At 38.3% G+C, this 15858-nt stretch overlaps 1 protein-coding gene across 24 annotated transcripts in view; it reads left to right on the top strand.

Annotated features, from left to right (window-relative positions):
• Window positions 1-15858, top strand: part of LOC144306156 (uncharacterized) — a 65545-nt gene that overhangs the window by 9155 nt on the left and 40532 nt on the right. For 4 of the 24 annotated variants that reach the window (XR_013373244.1, XR_013373246.1, XR_013373243.1 and 1 more), the window contains 4 exons: window positions 7674-7714; window positions 8767-8916; window positions 12023-12140; window positions 14544-14660. The exons of 7 other annotated variants lie outside the window; for them this stretch is intronic. Coding sequence is in view for 2 of the 17 variants with exons in the window: in XM_077885645.1 (XP_077741771.1) it covers window positions 12125-12140 (16 nt within the window). In the remaining 15 variants the exon portion in view is untranslated. The remainder of the gene's footprint in view (window positions 1-7673; window positions 7715-8766; window positions 8917-12022; window positions 12141-14543; window positions 14661-15858) is intronic. 13 more of the 24 variants (XM_077885615.1, XM_077885620.1, XM_077885546.1 and 10 more) reach the window with 8 other exon arrangements.

Here is a 15858-nt window from a genome sequence, read left to right as displayed (position 1 = left end):
TTATTCATGGCAGGGCTAATATAATGTTTAATTTTAACAGCTCTGACTCCTAATTCAGAAAAACCAAAATATTTTCTGGAAACAAATTTTTATAAAAACACCCAAGATTTATACATTAAATGAAAGTATGGTTGAACAAAAATAATAGTCCAGTGACACAGAATCCATAAACTCAATCCATAGTACAGTTGATTTTTACATATTTCTCCTCTTGTGGCATATAGAGAGCAGCATCAATTTAATCGAAATGTAGACACTTGGCTGCTTTGGAGATTTTGTTTGTGTGTAGGAAAGAGAGAGAGAGAGAGAGAGAGAGAGAGGGAAGAGTGACAAACAAAATATTCAAGTAGGTTCACATTTTAAAACTTTTTGAGAAGCTACTCTGTTTGCTTCTACATAAAGGCATCAAATTTTGAACAGTTAAATAGAAAGAAAAGGGAATCAAGACCTACGTAGAGAATGCACAACCGTAAACCCACTTCCTTTCCTTCCTGTTCCCAATTTCAACATCACAATGACAATAAACATTGAAATGAGATCTGATGCCCCAAGTTGCTCCAGCTTTTGAGGGGGGCCTCCGTTGCTTCAGGTATGAATTTGCACAGTTTAAGAACTATGTTCCCTGATGATTATAGCTCTTACTCTACCCCACTTGTCTTATACACTCTTTCTCTGTGTATACGTTGATGATTTCCATGATAGTGCTAATCATAAACTCTACTCCCTTTATTTTTAATTTTTCTTATATGTTCTTTGCTGAGATGTAAGCTCCAGAGGCCACCTGTCTCTTCCCTAGTCTTCAATGCCTACAGCCTAGCAGAGCCTCCACACCGAGGAAATAGTCAAATGCTCTCTAAGAAGGAAGGGAGAATGGCAGATTATAAGCAAGAGAGGGGCTGGTGGATGAAAGAAAAAGGACAGCAGAGGGGAAAGCAAAGAGAAGAGCGATGAAAAAGGAAAGAAACAAGAAAAGGAAAGGGTAATAGCTCAAGCCTCTTCCCATATGTTGAGGCTTGACTGTTTCCTTCGGGGTCCTCATCCCCACCTGCTTTATCACGGCCTCACAATCCTAGCTTGCTCTCTTCATCCCGCCATCCCATCTCAACGGCTGGCAAGCCTCACAGTGGAAACCATCATTTCCCCCAAGTCCTATCAATTCAAGGCTGTCGTGGCAGCAGGATTTACCGAAGCTTCGCTGTGGCAGAGGGAAAGTCTTTACAACAGACAAGCCCCTACACTGAATGTAAGATTTCTTGGTTCCTACAAACCAGTGGAAGGCCCCACTCAGAATTTCTCCCTGGGAAGCATGTGTTTTCCACTTTACCCACCTCCTCTCATCTCTTCACTCTCCTAGTTCCCAGAAAGTGCCACCTCCTCCCCAGCCTGGTGTGTCAGGCACAGCCATTTAGATCTCCTCCCTCCCAGTCCTGCTTCTGCAGTCATTTTCTTCCTGCTGCAAGGTATTGCTTACTTACTCGTAATTTATTTATACCTTGCTCATTCCACAAAGGATTTGTTGTACTACGGGATCACCTGCAAAAAATAAAAAGAAAGAAAAAAGAAAATGTAAGTACAATATGATCAAAGGATTATGATTAATCCAGTTCTGTTCAACTGGAGTAAAAAATGGGAACAGAGCAAATTAGTTCAAATAAGAGGTTAGAAAAAAAAAATAAATAAGAGGTTAGGGCCAGGGAAGGTATACTTTAGAATGTGACCTTCAGACCTGGACTGAGTGATGAATAAAACACCAAAAGACGTCCTTACAGCAAACCTTCAGACTCTTGATTAACCTGAATAAGTGGCTCTGAGCTTCCAGGCAGCCAAAATTTAAAGGGAAACATGGCCTGTTTTATCACTTTTTTTATTTTCCACATACAGTAAGCATACCAGTTATTTGGGGAGAAACAAAGCTTTTCCCAATGCTTAAGTCTAAAATGACACTTTATGAGATGCATGGGGGGCTCAGTGGTTGAGCATCTGCCTTTGGCTCAGGGTGTGACCCCGGGTCTCGGGATCGAGTCCCGCATGGGGCTCCCTGCAGGGAGCCTGCTTCTCCCTCTGCCTGTGTCTCTGCCTCCCTCTCTATGTGTCATAAATAAATAAATAAATAAATAAATAAATAAATAAATAATATAAGAAAATAAAATAAAATAACATTTCACGGACACAAATATTGAGACAAATAAGCGGAGGGCAGAGACATTAGTTCAGAGGCAAGATTCCAGGTCTGAACTAATAAACTTGTCTTGAATGAGTGAGTCAATAGCTAATGGGAAGTATAAAGGGCTAGAGGAGAGGAGACAAGAGAGTGAGCAGGAGATGGGTGTCTGGTGGGCAGAGTTACTTGGAGAGGGGGAAGTTGGAGTGAGAAGGCGTCCTGCTCCTTTTGGATCCCGGCAGGCCTCCCACCCATCCCAAGCTTCTGCCTTTTGGCTAGATTCCCTTGTACTTACATCTTGAGATGGTAGGAATGCAGCCTCCTCACTGAGCCACCATCACTTATTTTGGAACCAGGGCCAGACAGAGCTCTGGGCTAGAACTTTAATATGCCACTCACTGAAATAGCTCTTTCCCTTAATGGTCTCTATCCAAAGAATAGCCCAGTGAAGGTGACATTGGCTATTAACCTATTCTGAGTGTGGGAGGCCCCCACAAATGATGCCTGAATTGTTCTTCAAGAACAATTTGGGTGTGAATAGAAACTGCAGAATAGGCTGTGTCACCCAGGAATAAAAGATCCCCATCATATATGCAGAAGTTATTCTTCAAGATTCCCGAGTTAAGTAGGCAGGCGTATAACCATGAGTAGATATATAGGAGGATGATTTTTCAAACCAGTAAAACAAAAGTAACAGGCTTTACCACTGATTGTGTTTATTAAATTGCTCAGCATGACATTGTTAATAGTCTCAAAAAAACAATTTGGGTGTACAAAGTGACCCAGAATAGAGCCTATTATGATGCCGAAACTGTTTTAAATATCCACCGAGTGTTTTTTATGAGTTGCCCTTCAAGGAAGGAGATTTTAAAGGCATAGGAGGCAGCTTTTCTCCTGCCTCCACCACTGGCTAATCTCAGACTAATCATCGAGACCTTCACAGCTTTTCAATGAATATAGGTCAGGAAGACACAGCTCAGTCTTTCTTAGGTCTATATCCCCAAGGGAAAACGTGTGTGTGAGTGTGTGTGTGTGTGTGTACATACACGGTACCTGTGTGATATATAGACATAAATGAGTGCATACAGTATGATATGTAGACACATCTATACTGATATTGGACACATCTATCGATCTATCTATCTACGCACACACACATTTACATAGATACACATGTGTGTTATAGAACAACCCTCACCTGATTCTGCAATCATCATGAATCCAGAAAAGGGATAAAAATGATGACTATACTTGGAAAAATCTTTGTTAGGGAATATTCTTAGTGATTTAGACTCAACCCATTGACTTAAACGTCAGAGACAGCCTTGAATGACGTGTCAGGAATAGGAAATTCATAGAAAGGGAAAGTGTTGGATGAGGAGGAAGACATGAGAATGTTTAGGGAATGGCAGAAATCTTGAAGGGAAAAAGCTGTGTGGAAGCCCAATGCCCTGGGTGAACTCACGCTGAAACACGGGGCTTTCCAAAAGGGAGAATCACTGTTTGAAGCCTAGATCTCTGAGGAAGGTAGAAATGGGCTGCGTGTTAGGGAGAAGGAAAGAGACAAGGTCAAGGAGGGATGAGCACTTCATATGCACCAGGCTATAGCCAGATGTTTGCTAAGCATTTAAAATATATCACCTCCTGTAAGATCTATGATAAACTTCCATTCTGAAACCCCAAATCTCTTAATAATACATTTTTGTCACTTGTTCATGCAAAATCTGACCTGACCTACACTCATTGTATGGCAGGACCTGACCTGAAAGGATGTAAGTCAATTGTAGTATTTTAAAAATCTGTCTTAATATTCAAAAAATTATTGAATTATTAATGTGTCGGTGCTATATAATATGGAATAAATGCTCGATATTATCTTCCTAAAATCTGGAAAGAAGTTTCTGAATTCTGAAATGTTTGACACTAAGAGTTTAGACTGGATATTGTGATCCTTTTCTACTAATGTAAAGACCTCACTATGTGATATCTAGTTTTATCTCTTTTCAAGTATTTGTTCTTTTAGCCCTCATTACACCTCTTCGAAGTAGATGTGATAATCCTTACACATACATAAGGATATATAAAACTTTTTGAGGATTATTTACTGGGTCAAGTTTACACAGTTCACAAATATCAAGAATGACTTTAATGTCATTTTGACTTAAATGTCATTCTAAACCCTATGATTCCTATCATATCTACATGAACATAAATGCAGGAGAAAAAAACCAAGAATAATGTAAAAAAATAGTTTATTTCTGTGATATCAGCACTCAAGAACGATGATCCAAAGAGCTCCAATTAGTTTTTTTTTTTAAAGAAACAGACAAAAAGTAATTAATAATGTTTAAAAAAGGAATACTTTATAAGATCCAGTTAAGTCATTTTTCCAGGAACATTAGAAGTTCATACTTGAGGTTTTTGAATCAGTTTTGCAAAGATAGCACCTCTCTTTCTCTGTCATCCACTAGTTTTCAAACCTTAATGGAAACAAAATCAACGATGAAGGAAACTCACATGTTCCTACCCTCCCATATGTTTTGACAAATGCAAAATTATTAGCACTCTGGCAAACACTCCCCACTCACACTGAAGGTACTTGATATATATATTGAATGCATCGATGTTGTTTAACTAATAAGATACCTATTTGGCTAAATTTATTAAATGTATCATTGAGCCTCAAAACTGTATTAATAGTAATAAATCACAAGACCGGTTGGAAAATGCCCCTACAACCTGTTACTTCTAGATCTGCTTCTCTAAGGATTACAGTAGGACTTGCTTGGGTAGCAGCCTCCAAGTGGCACCTCATCAAAAGAGCTTGGGGATATTGAGTGGTAGAAGCTAAACTGAGGCATATCAGAAATTTTAAGAATTTCTTTGAGCAAAAATCCCTTGGAATGGGGCAGAACCAAACCACAAATAGTTAGGAGCACTCCACAGACAGAAGCCAGGGAAAGACTTATACAGAGAAAATGCAGAAACGAAAGAAAGGAAACCATTTGGTTGGCTACAGTTTAAAACCTAGTTGGCTGTTTGTGATTGGCTGTCCTCAGAGTTTCAAGTTTGCAATCTTGAAGCACGTACAAGCTGAGATTCTTGTTTGCCTATGTAGGCCACCGTGGCATTAGAGTCACCTCAGTCTGGTCTTGTTTAATTAGCTTCACAGGAAAAATACACTCTCTGTATCTATAAATGAACTACAGCACACACACACACACACACACACACACACAAGTAGAAATAGTTCATTTCCATTTCCAAATGGAAATAAAATGATACTTTTTCACAAGGAAATCAAATGCTTAACGAGTAGATGTTTAGCAGAATACAAAGCTTCTGGCAGTCAGCAACCGTGCTAAATACATGGCATTAAATTAATTGCAAGCTGTGTAGCATCCTTATAGGCTATACGTTCAAGTGCTAGTTTCAGAGACTTCCTCCTATATTCCAGGGGTTTGGTTGGCCATTTAGTCCAATTAAACACAGAGCATTCAGCCTAGAAAAGCACCCACATTGAGCAATCTGAAATCAAATGGTTGTGCTGATCACCCTCCACATACAGAGAGATGTGACAATTTAGAAAGACAATGGGTATGTTAATCTATTCGGTGGAGTTTCGGAGTTAGCAACATTCAAAAGAATAAATAAAAGCATAAAGTCTACAGCTGTTTAGACATTGGAGCCAACAAAGGAACCAGTTACCCATTCATTCCTTGTTAGCACAAAACAGTTCCTTTGCCCTTGGGTTAGATCTTCCGTTTTGTCTTATTTATGTTGACTTGCAATCTTGTCATTATTTTGTCAGTGGATAATATAGATCAAGCATTAGGGGTCAACTCTAAAAGTTATGTGCTATTGGAATTTGTCTCTCTGCCAAGAAAAATTTGCGTGAGAATTTTTTAAAGTTTAGTTAAAGTTCCAGGCACCTGTTTGATAGAAATATCAATTAATAAAGTTTATTTTAATCAAATGAAGACGAATTACACAAATTCGGCTTTTAATTTATATTGATGTTTTCTCCAATCTACCTTACTGTCATATATCTAAATATTCAATCACTATCTGGAAAACTAATACCAAATCTGTTGAGAGGTTTTTGTTAGTCACTTTTTAAATGAGCATGTGCATTATTTCCTTTAATTCTCAGGAAAAACTAATGAGTGGGTACCAAGATTATCCAACTTACCAATCAGAAGCTGAATCATATAGCAGTTAAATAATTTACCCTAGCCCACACAGTGAGCAAGACTAGGGTCATTAGATTACATACAGGACACCCAGTTTAATCTGAATTGCATATAAACAAACTTTCTTTTTAATGTAAGTAAGTCCCATACAGTATTTGAGACTTCCTGATACTAAAAGGAAAGGACTTTCTGTTCTGTTGTCTATGTGGAATTCAAATTTAACTGGGCAGCCTGTACTATTATTTGGTAAATCTGGCAACCTTGCTGAACAAAGTAAATTGACCAGAGGTCTATTTGATTCTAAAGCTAATAATCTCCAACACTTCCCCTCTTTTCAGAAGATATCTGATGTCCACGTAGTGATTCAAACTTAAAAAAATAATTTTACCTCCTATATGCTTATTTATTTTTTGTCATCTTGTTCTGTCAGAATCATAACAGTGAGAAAATCGCTGTACTCTTTTTTTAAAAAAAGATTTTATTTATTTGAGAGCTAGTGAGAGTGAATAAGTGGGGACGAGGAGGGCAGAAGGAAAGGAAGAAGCTGACTCCCCGCTGAGCAGGGAGCCAACTCTCCTCAGGGGTCTTGATCCCAGGACTCTGAGATCATCACCTGAGTAGAAGGTAGATGCTTACCCAACTGAGCCACTCAGGCACCCCCTTTTTCTTTTTTAATAAAATTACTTCATGTTCAGGCTCTAAGGGAAGTAAGAACTAAACAAGGTAATATGGATGATTGAATAGAAAAGATGAAGACCTGTTTTTTGTTTTTTTGTCTTTTTAAAGATTTTATTTATTTATTCCTGAGAGACGCAGAGAGGCAGAGACACAGGCAGAGGGAGAAGCAGGCTCCCTGTGGGGAGCCCAATGCAGGACTCAATGCCAGGACCCCCCCGGGTCACACACTGAGTGAAAGGCAGATGCTCCACCACTGAGCCACCCAGACATCCCATGAAGACCTGTTTTAATTATAATCTATACTTTCTCCCCACTCAAACTGATCTTGTATATATAGGACACTCTGGAGTATATAAACAGAAGAAAGCCAGAGCTCCCTCTTAAGGACTCTCATAAAGGACACCAACCTAAAATTCCCCAAAAACCTAAAATTCAGGAGTCATATTCTTTATTGTAAAAACGAAGTTATTGGAACTGAGGGAGATGGGATGAGTAATTTGCCCTAAACATCAAAATTATTTAGTCGACTTAGAACTCAAATCTATGGTATTTAACTCTAACAGTTAATGTTTATATCTGTTTTTCACTCACTCCATGGATATTATGAGTAAACTGAGTGCCTATAATGTGTTCCGGTACAGCTCTAAACCCTGGAGACACCAGCATGAACAAGGTGAAAAAGGTAAAGATGTCAGGGGCTGTGTGAATTTCCTACTGCTGATATAGCAAATGACCACACATTGAGTGGCTTAAAACAACACAAATATACAACCTTACTATTCGAAAGGTCAAAAGCCTGAAGTGGATTACAGAGAGATAAAATCAAGGTGTTAGCGGGACTGTGTTCCTTCAAGAAGCTCTAAAGAAGAGTCCATCTATTTGCTTTTAACAGCTTCCAGAGGCTTCTTGTATTCTTGGTTGGAAGCCCCTTTACATCAAAAAGTCAACAAAGTCCAGCCAAGTGTTTCTCACATCACATCATTCTGATACTGCCTCTCCTACCTCCCTCTTCCACTTATAAAGACCCTTGTGATTACATTGGGCCACCTGAATAATCCAGAATAATCTCATCTCAAGGTCAGATGATTAGCCATCTCAATACCATCTGTAACCTTAATTCCTTTCCAAGTAAACTGACAGATCCACAGGTAGAAAGTGGGCACCTTTGGGGAAACATTTTTCTACCTACTACACGGGCTTTCTTTATGAAGTATAGGAATAGGGATTATCATTTTTACCATGATCTAAAAGTCCTGTTTTAGATAATACTCTTCACAAAGATTAAAAAAAAATTAGATAAATTTCACATAGATGAATACAAATATAAATAAGACAGACAGTGGATCGAAAGTGAGAGGACATGAAAGTGTGGGCAATTTCAAACTAGACAGAAAAGCTCTCTCTGAGGATTGAATGACAGGAAAAAGTTAATTAAGTAGATATCCATGGAAAGGGCACTTCAAACAGAGGGATTAAAAAGTACCAAAGCCATAAAGCCACAAACCAGGAGTTTGGGATATTCTTAAAACAGAAAGAAGATTACAGAAAGGTGGTGAGCTAAGGAAAGAGAAGAGAATGAGAGTGATATCCAAACTCCTTAACTTGGTTTACATGGTTTTATGTGATCTGTCCCCTGCCTGTTTCTCCAGCTCTCCCTAAGGGTGAAGGTAAACTATTGGACAGGCTTAAGCGGTATTTACACAGTAGACTTTGATTTTTTTTTCTTTTTTTAAGTTCACTTGGCTGCTTTATGGAGCAGAGGTTAAAGGAGACAAGAGGGGAGTTTGTGAAACCAATGAGGAAGCAACTGAAAGACATCATGAGAGAGAGGATGGTAGGACTGAGGACAGAGGGCAGTGGACTTACCTGGAATGTTCTCTAGAGGTAAATTCGGCAGTGGGGTTTCTCAACCTTGAAACGATTGACATCATAAGGCAGATAATTCTTTGCTGTGGGGAGCTATTATGTGCACTGTTGAGAAACACTGATGTAAATGCAAAGGTGTAAATGAAGAATGAGGGTGGAAGGGAGGGAGGAAGAGGGATCCGGGATGACCTCCACATGTCTAGCTTTCCTAAGTATGATCCTTTCCCAAATTTTCTCACTACACTTACTGCTGATTTTTATATTAATTAGAAGATTGGTGACACTGGAGTCTTTAAGAGGAGCTAAAGGAGAAGAGTTTGTCAGAAAAGCTTAAGACATTCTTTTTAAAATATTTTATTTATTTATTTGAGAGAGAGAGAGAGAGAGCTCAAATGGGGATGAGGAGCAGAGGGAGAGGGAGAAGCAGACCCCCATCCTCACCCCCCACCCCCACCTGGAGCAGGGAGCCCAACGTGGGGCTCGACCCCAGGACCCTGGGATCACAACCTGGGCTGAAGGCAGACACTTACCCAACTGAGGCACCCAGGGGCCCCTGAAACACTTAAAAAAATAATTCCTCTAATAATAAAATGGCACACTTGACTCTCTGGAAGTGAAATTTTATGGGCTGCTTCTCTCAGGCACAAAATAATCAGTTTGGGTTCTATTTTGTCTAGGGTGATACCATTTCTAACCTCTTATTTCTAAGCTCCAAGTCCATTTTAAAGATAATTCACTTTGATTGATTGATAGAAGGAAGAGAGGGGTAGGAATCTGGGAAGGAAAATGTCAATATATACATTTGCTAAAATTTCCCAAAGACAGAACAAGAAAATCACAGTGAGTTATGCTCACTTGAAACATAAGATATAACATTAATAATAATAACTCTAAGAAATAACTCTAATAAACACTTATTTTTGCCTTTAAATTTTATTCATAATTCTTTACTTAGAATGATATGACCTGACACTATAACTTGATTGGGAAATCCTCTCTGGCATAGACCACATTTAATTCTCCTTTTTATCCATGCTTCCTGGCACATAGATAGTCATCATGGACATTCCTTGCTTTTTGTGTGCAGGAAAGCTCAAACCCACCCAAACCACCTCCAGCTTTCCTTTCAATTCATATCATTCCACAGGAGCTTGTTAAACAAGGTACCAAGTCTTCCTAGACTCAGGAGGGAGCCTATCATAATCTTCTGACCAGTTGGATTGGCCCGGTTAGAGCACTTGTCTTTCCTTGGACCAATCAACTCTTCTTGATTCTTCTTCTCACACATTTTTAATTTGAGATTCAATTTCAATTGTGCAGAAAGGATAGGATGCTAAGCTTTAAGCCCTTGTATACAGGACTCTTATACTATGAAAAAAAATGGTCTGAAAAAGAATCACAATTAGAAAGAATAGAAAACAAGAATTATAAGGTGTGTGTTTTTCTGGAGTCACTGCTAAGACTAGCTCTCTTCTAGGCTGGGTCAGCCAAAAAGATTCTTCATGGTTAAATTTGTTGGAGTCAGGCTACCATCTCTTGCCAGAAAAGAGTCTTGCATGGTAAAGTAGGCAGTTAAGAAAAATCATTTAAGAAAATATTGGTATCAGTAAGAGTTTTGGGTTTTGAGTGTAACATATGTGTTTTCCTCTCTTTCTTAGCTGGGAGGAAAATGGAACAAAACTATTTAAAAATATCTCATTTATAATATAAGGACAAAATAAAGAGGAATTTTTTAAAAGGAGGATGGTACTGAGAAGATGAAATACAGGGGACTGGCATTGGCTCTCTAGAGCTTATTTGGAAGTCATTCATTCATCAGAATGTTGATGAATGGCTCCCTGTGGAGAACAAAGCTGGCAAACAGCTTGAAGACATCAAAGCTAGAGAGAGGTGATGAGCATCCTAATCATACAGAGCTTAGAGTATGACAGTTTATTGGTCAATAATTAAATTGCTCATTCATTCATTCATTCATTCATTCATTCAGTAATTGCTTACATAAATGCACACAAATGTGCCAAGAACTATGACAGATACTATGGATATGAAAATGAGCAAGAAAATGTCCCTGTCTTCAAGGGACACAGGTCTCAGATGTAAATACCACAGGTTAGGCAAGTAATGCAAACTGGGAATGCCAGCCCTTTACAAGCCAGTAAGAAGCAGTGGCAGATTAGGAGAATTTGTGAGTTTAAACTCTTAAAAAATACTCAGTATCAGCTTTGTTTTTATTTTGCTTTGTTTTACTAAAAAAAAAAAAAAATTGTCTGGGGCCTGAGTAGAGCCTTTATAGCCTATGGGCTCCGTGGTGTCCAGTCTCTGGTCTTACTATTTAAGCAAACAATTTAAAATAACATAAAGGGTTCTAACAGGAAGAGGAAACTATTGAATCCTCTGAATTCTCTTATGGATGACATCCTGGAAGACCTGGTGCATCAGTCCTAAGAATAAGTAGGCTTTACCCAGGTAAATGGAGAAAAGAATCTCGGACAGATGAAACAGTATGTTCTAAGGCCTGGGGGTTAGCGGAGGTCTTAGAACACACAGGATGATGCAAAAGCTATCATAGGGCTGGAACCTAGAGCCTCCATGGACAATGAAAAATGAGGCTGCAGAGTCAGCTGATTAACAAGGTTATATCTAAGCCTGTATGGTCTTTGGTGAAACAGTTTAATCTCAAATCTAGCACATTAAAAATAAACAATAAAACAAAGAAAACCAAGGTATGCCTTATAATGCTCAGCTCAGGCTTGCAACACGCTGCTGTCTCAAGAGATTTTCTCCTGTTGGCTAAGCCTCTTATGCTTGGCATAAAACAACATTGTCAAATGTAAGCAGGATTCCAGCAGGAAAAATTAAGATACCTTAGTCCCAGTTATTTACTACAACTGTGCTGAAATTCAGATACCTGCTAACCTAAAAATATGTGCAGAGAATACCCTTCAGTTTTCCTATAAAGCTCACTATTTGGGTTCAGCACATTAATGAAATTGATAGAGATCAACAGGAAAGAGTCTAAAGAGAAACAAAAAGAAAGGCGGGGTTGGGGTGGGGTGGGATATTCCTTGATCAGATTTCTACCTTTTTTTTTTTTTTTAAGATTTTATTTATTTATTCATGGCAGACACAGAGAGAGAGAGAGAGGCAGAGAGAGACACAGGCAGAGGGAGAAGCAGGCTCCATCCAAGGAGCCCGACGTGGGACTCGATCCTGGGACCCCAGAATCATGCCCTGGGCCAAAGGCAGGTGCCAAACTGCTGATCCACCCAGGGATCCCCCAGATTTCTTCCTTTTTACTTTCTATTTATTTATCTAGATCCTGATTTACTTTCAATAGTTCAGAAGCTCTTTGGGAGCAGAAACAGTTTCTAATTCTTTCTACTATCAGTGTATTGAACAGTAGTGCTTAAGCCTATTCTTTATACACCTTCAGTGAGTAGTTAACTGACTGAAAAGTGTAGTAGTTACCTACTGCTGGATAACAAATTACCCCCTAAAATTAATAGCTTGAAACAACAAACATTTATTATTATACAATTTCTGTAGGTTAGGAATCTGAGAGTGGCTTGGCTGGTGGATCTGGCTCAGGATATCCCATTAGGAAGCAGTCAATGTTGCCTGGGGTTGTAGTCATTCCAAAGCTAACCTGAGCAGGATACATATTCAAGTTCATTCATGTGGTGGTGTTGGGCCTGACACCCTCCACTCGCAAGTTCACTCACATGGCCTCTCCATGGGGCTGTCTTAGCTAGCTTCCCCAAGACAAGCAGTCCAAGAGAATGTAAGAGAACACCAAACATGATAGCCACATTTCTTTATAACCTAATCTCAGAAATGACAGCTTATCATTTCTTCCATATTCTATTTATTACAGGTAAGTCAATAACTCCAGTACACACTCAAAGGCAGGACATCATGCAAGGGTATGAATGCCAGGAAGTGGGTTTGATGGTGGGCTCTCTTTGAGATTGCCTATCACAAATATCTGAAAGAGAAGCTGGGTAGGGTGTCTGGCTCAAGTAAGGCTTGTGACTGTTGCTTGTGGGGTCATGAGTTCAAGCCTCTCATTGGATGTGGGCCTAATAAGAAAATTAAATAGACTGAGAAACTCTGTAGGTCATGGCCTATGAGATGTAACCTTAACTTATGACTCATAAAATTATCAATAAAAATCAACTTCAAATGGTTAGGAGCTAATAGGGGTTTTTTGTTGGAAATCAATGAAACAACTGACTTTTATGCATAAATCTTTCATAGTATAGAAGCAAGCCAGATGAGAGAACATGTAAGTATACAGGTAAAGGCAAGACTAATGCAGCATATCCCAGGAACTCACAGAAATTTGGGGGAGATACAGGAAATCAAACGTTGGGTGGAAGTTTATTGTAAGCAGGTCTGAGGAGCATAGGGATTTCTAATATTTTCTCAGGTGCATATTTATTTGTAAGATTCTATTTTAATGCCTATTTTACCTGCTAGACAAAAATGAGGCTCCCTGATGTCATGAGCTATAGTTTATTAACCAATTCAATGGAATGGAGAACTAGAATTTTAAAGAATCAAGGACATCCTTGATTTTTCTAGGTCTTAGAACACTGGTGCAGAGCAGATCTTTATTATTTTACTTTCTTTTTTTTTTGGATTGAAAGAGAGAATGAAAGAATGTGTTTACCCATCTTGTCTCTGCAATGTAGAAATCTTTTGTTTTATGACTGCCTTCCCTTCTGAAAGAAGTAGCTGCAGGCTATTGCATTAGACACCATCACCTTCCATTGCCACAACACACATTGCCTTCTGACAAATTGCACAGAAGCCTATAAGGGACTTCGCATAATAGGCTTACTCAAAAGGATGATTTGCAGCCCAATCATCCTCCCACAATAAGAGTTATACAGAGAAGCAATTAGTTGAAGTCAGCAAAGTATAGAGGCAGAAGAGACAGTGACTAAGCTGCCTTAATGGAAAAACACTAGAGTAGGTACTGCTAGGAGACCAGATGACTAAACACTCAATGTATAAATAATTGTAAGAGACTAACTTTTGGAAAGACATTCGATTCTTAGTGAGAATTGACTATGGCTATCAAGGCTTTGTTTCATTCCTTTCTTTTCTTTACATTTTTTTTTTTAACACTTGTGATCCTGTTGACATGAAATTCCCATTATCTAAGCTAAAAGAATGTGTCTGTGGCTCTTGGCAATTGTATGTAAGTGAGTTCTATTATTATTGAAGCCCTGTATTTCTGAAGAGCAAAGATCATATTATATTCTTTGGGGAGGACTTTCTTTAACCTTTGTGTACCCGGGAAGCTGTTCACATGGTGATTTTCTTTGTACTCCACACTAGATAGTAAACTCCACACGGGAAGGAAGTACATTTGTCCAATTCACTAATGTTTCCTACATAGCAAAATTCCTGGAATATAGTAAGTTCTTAATAAATATTCATCAAGTGACTGTTTAATGAATTGGCATCATTTTCAAAGCCTCATTATAAACAGGATATGAATTTTCATTCTCTCCTGCCCTGATTTAATAGCTCAAATTCCTTTAATAAATCATGCATTGAATAAAAATCCTGTCACCAAAGACAAAGACACATCGTATTCTGTTTACTTGCTTCTTTTTTTTCCCCTTTCTTTTCAGCCATTGATGCTTTTCTGCGTAAACAATTATGATGTCTAATTTCACGTACAATTTCAATGGAATTGAGAATCAGATTTTTAGAGAAGGAAAAACAATGTTGAAATAAACAAGGAAATTGTGAGTTCTTCAATTTCATATAGGAGGATAAAAGAGCTTATGTGACTTGCTTAAATTTAACCTTAGAAGCTATACAACTTTTCTTTGTAAGTAAATGTGCCAAATGCCTCTGGCACCCTATTTCACATCCTCTCCACCTAATTTCTAATCCAACTATTTTTGCAACAAACCAGCTTCCCACAGATATAACCTGATGGCACTTTTACTTGAGCTGCATCACTTAATTCTCCATGTCTGCCCCAGATTTATCTAAAAGATACCTGCATGTATCTGCCAATGACTCAGACAACTTCCAGTCTAGAAAAAAGTTGATACCCTATTTTAGTCATAGTTCCTCAGAGAAAGAGAATCAATTGTGTGTGTATGTGCGTATGCATATATATATAGAGAGAGAGAATATATGCAGAATATGTGTGTGTATAGTTTGTAAACAATAGTGTGTGTATATATACATATATACATAAACATATATATATACATGCATAGATGTATACATATATAGAAAGGTTTTATATAGAGATTTATTATATATACACACACACATATATTTATATATGTAGGAAGGTTTATTACAAGGAATTGATTGACATGATCGTGAGGACTGGCAAATCCAAAATCTGCAGAGCTGATGTTCCAGTTGGTATCTGAAGGCCAGTAGATGTTGCATAATCAGGAAAAACAATGTCCCTTTAGAGGACCTTCATGTTGGCTTTCTTTCATTTCCTGTTTCAGTCTCTGCAGCATTCCACTCTTCCCTACATACCCCCGCCTTCCCTTTCTAAAATAAATGATTTATACTCCAAAATCTCAGGCTCTCCTCTGCTGGGGGATGAGAACAGGTTAAAACAATATGATCATAAGAACATTCTTTCCTCCCCAGCCTTATTGAAGTATGACTGACAATAAAAATTGTATATTTAGATTATTAAAAAAAGTAACTGGGTGAGGTGATGGATGTATTAATTAACTTGATTGTGGTGATCATTCCACAATGTATAAGTACATTAAATCATCGCATTGTGCACCATAAAAATATATTCTTTCATAGATATCTTGTTAACAATACAAAATCATCTTCAGTGTACAATACATCTTGGTCTTCCAAATGCTCGTTATCCAAACATTGTCTTTGGGACTCATTTTCAAATATCTTCAAAGAAAGATTTACATACAGAAGTGATAACTCCTATAGTTAAGT

The sequence above is a fragment of the Canis aureus genome, chromosome 3 (genome assembly GCF_053574225.1).
Source record: "Canis aureus isolate CA01 chromosome 3, VMU_Caureus_v.1.0, whole genome shotgun sequence".
NCBI lineage: Eukaryota > Metazoa > Chordata > Mammalia > Carnivora > Canidae > Canis > Canis aureus.
The sequence above is the reverse complement of the archived record's forward strand: the minus strand, read 5'-3'. Positions and strand labels throughout refer to the sequence as shown.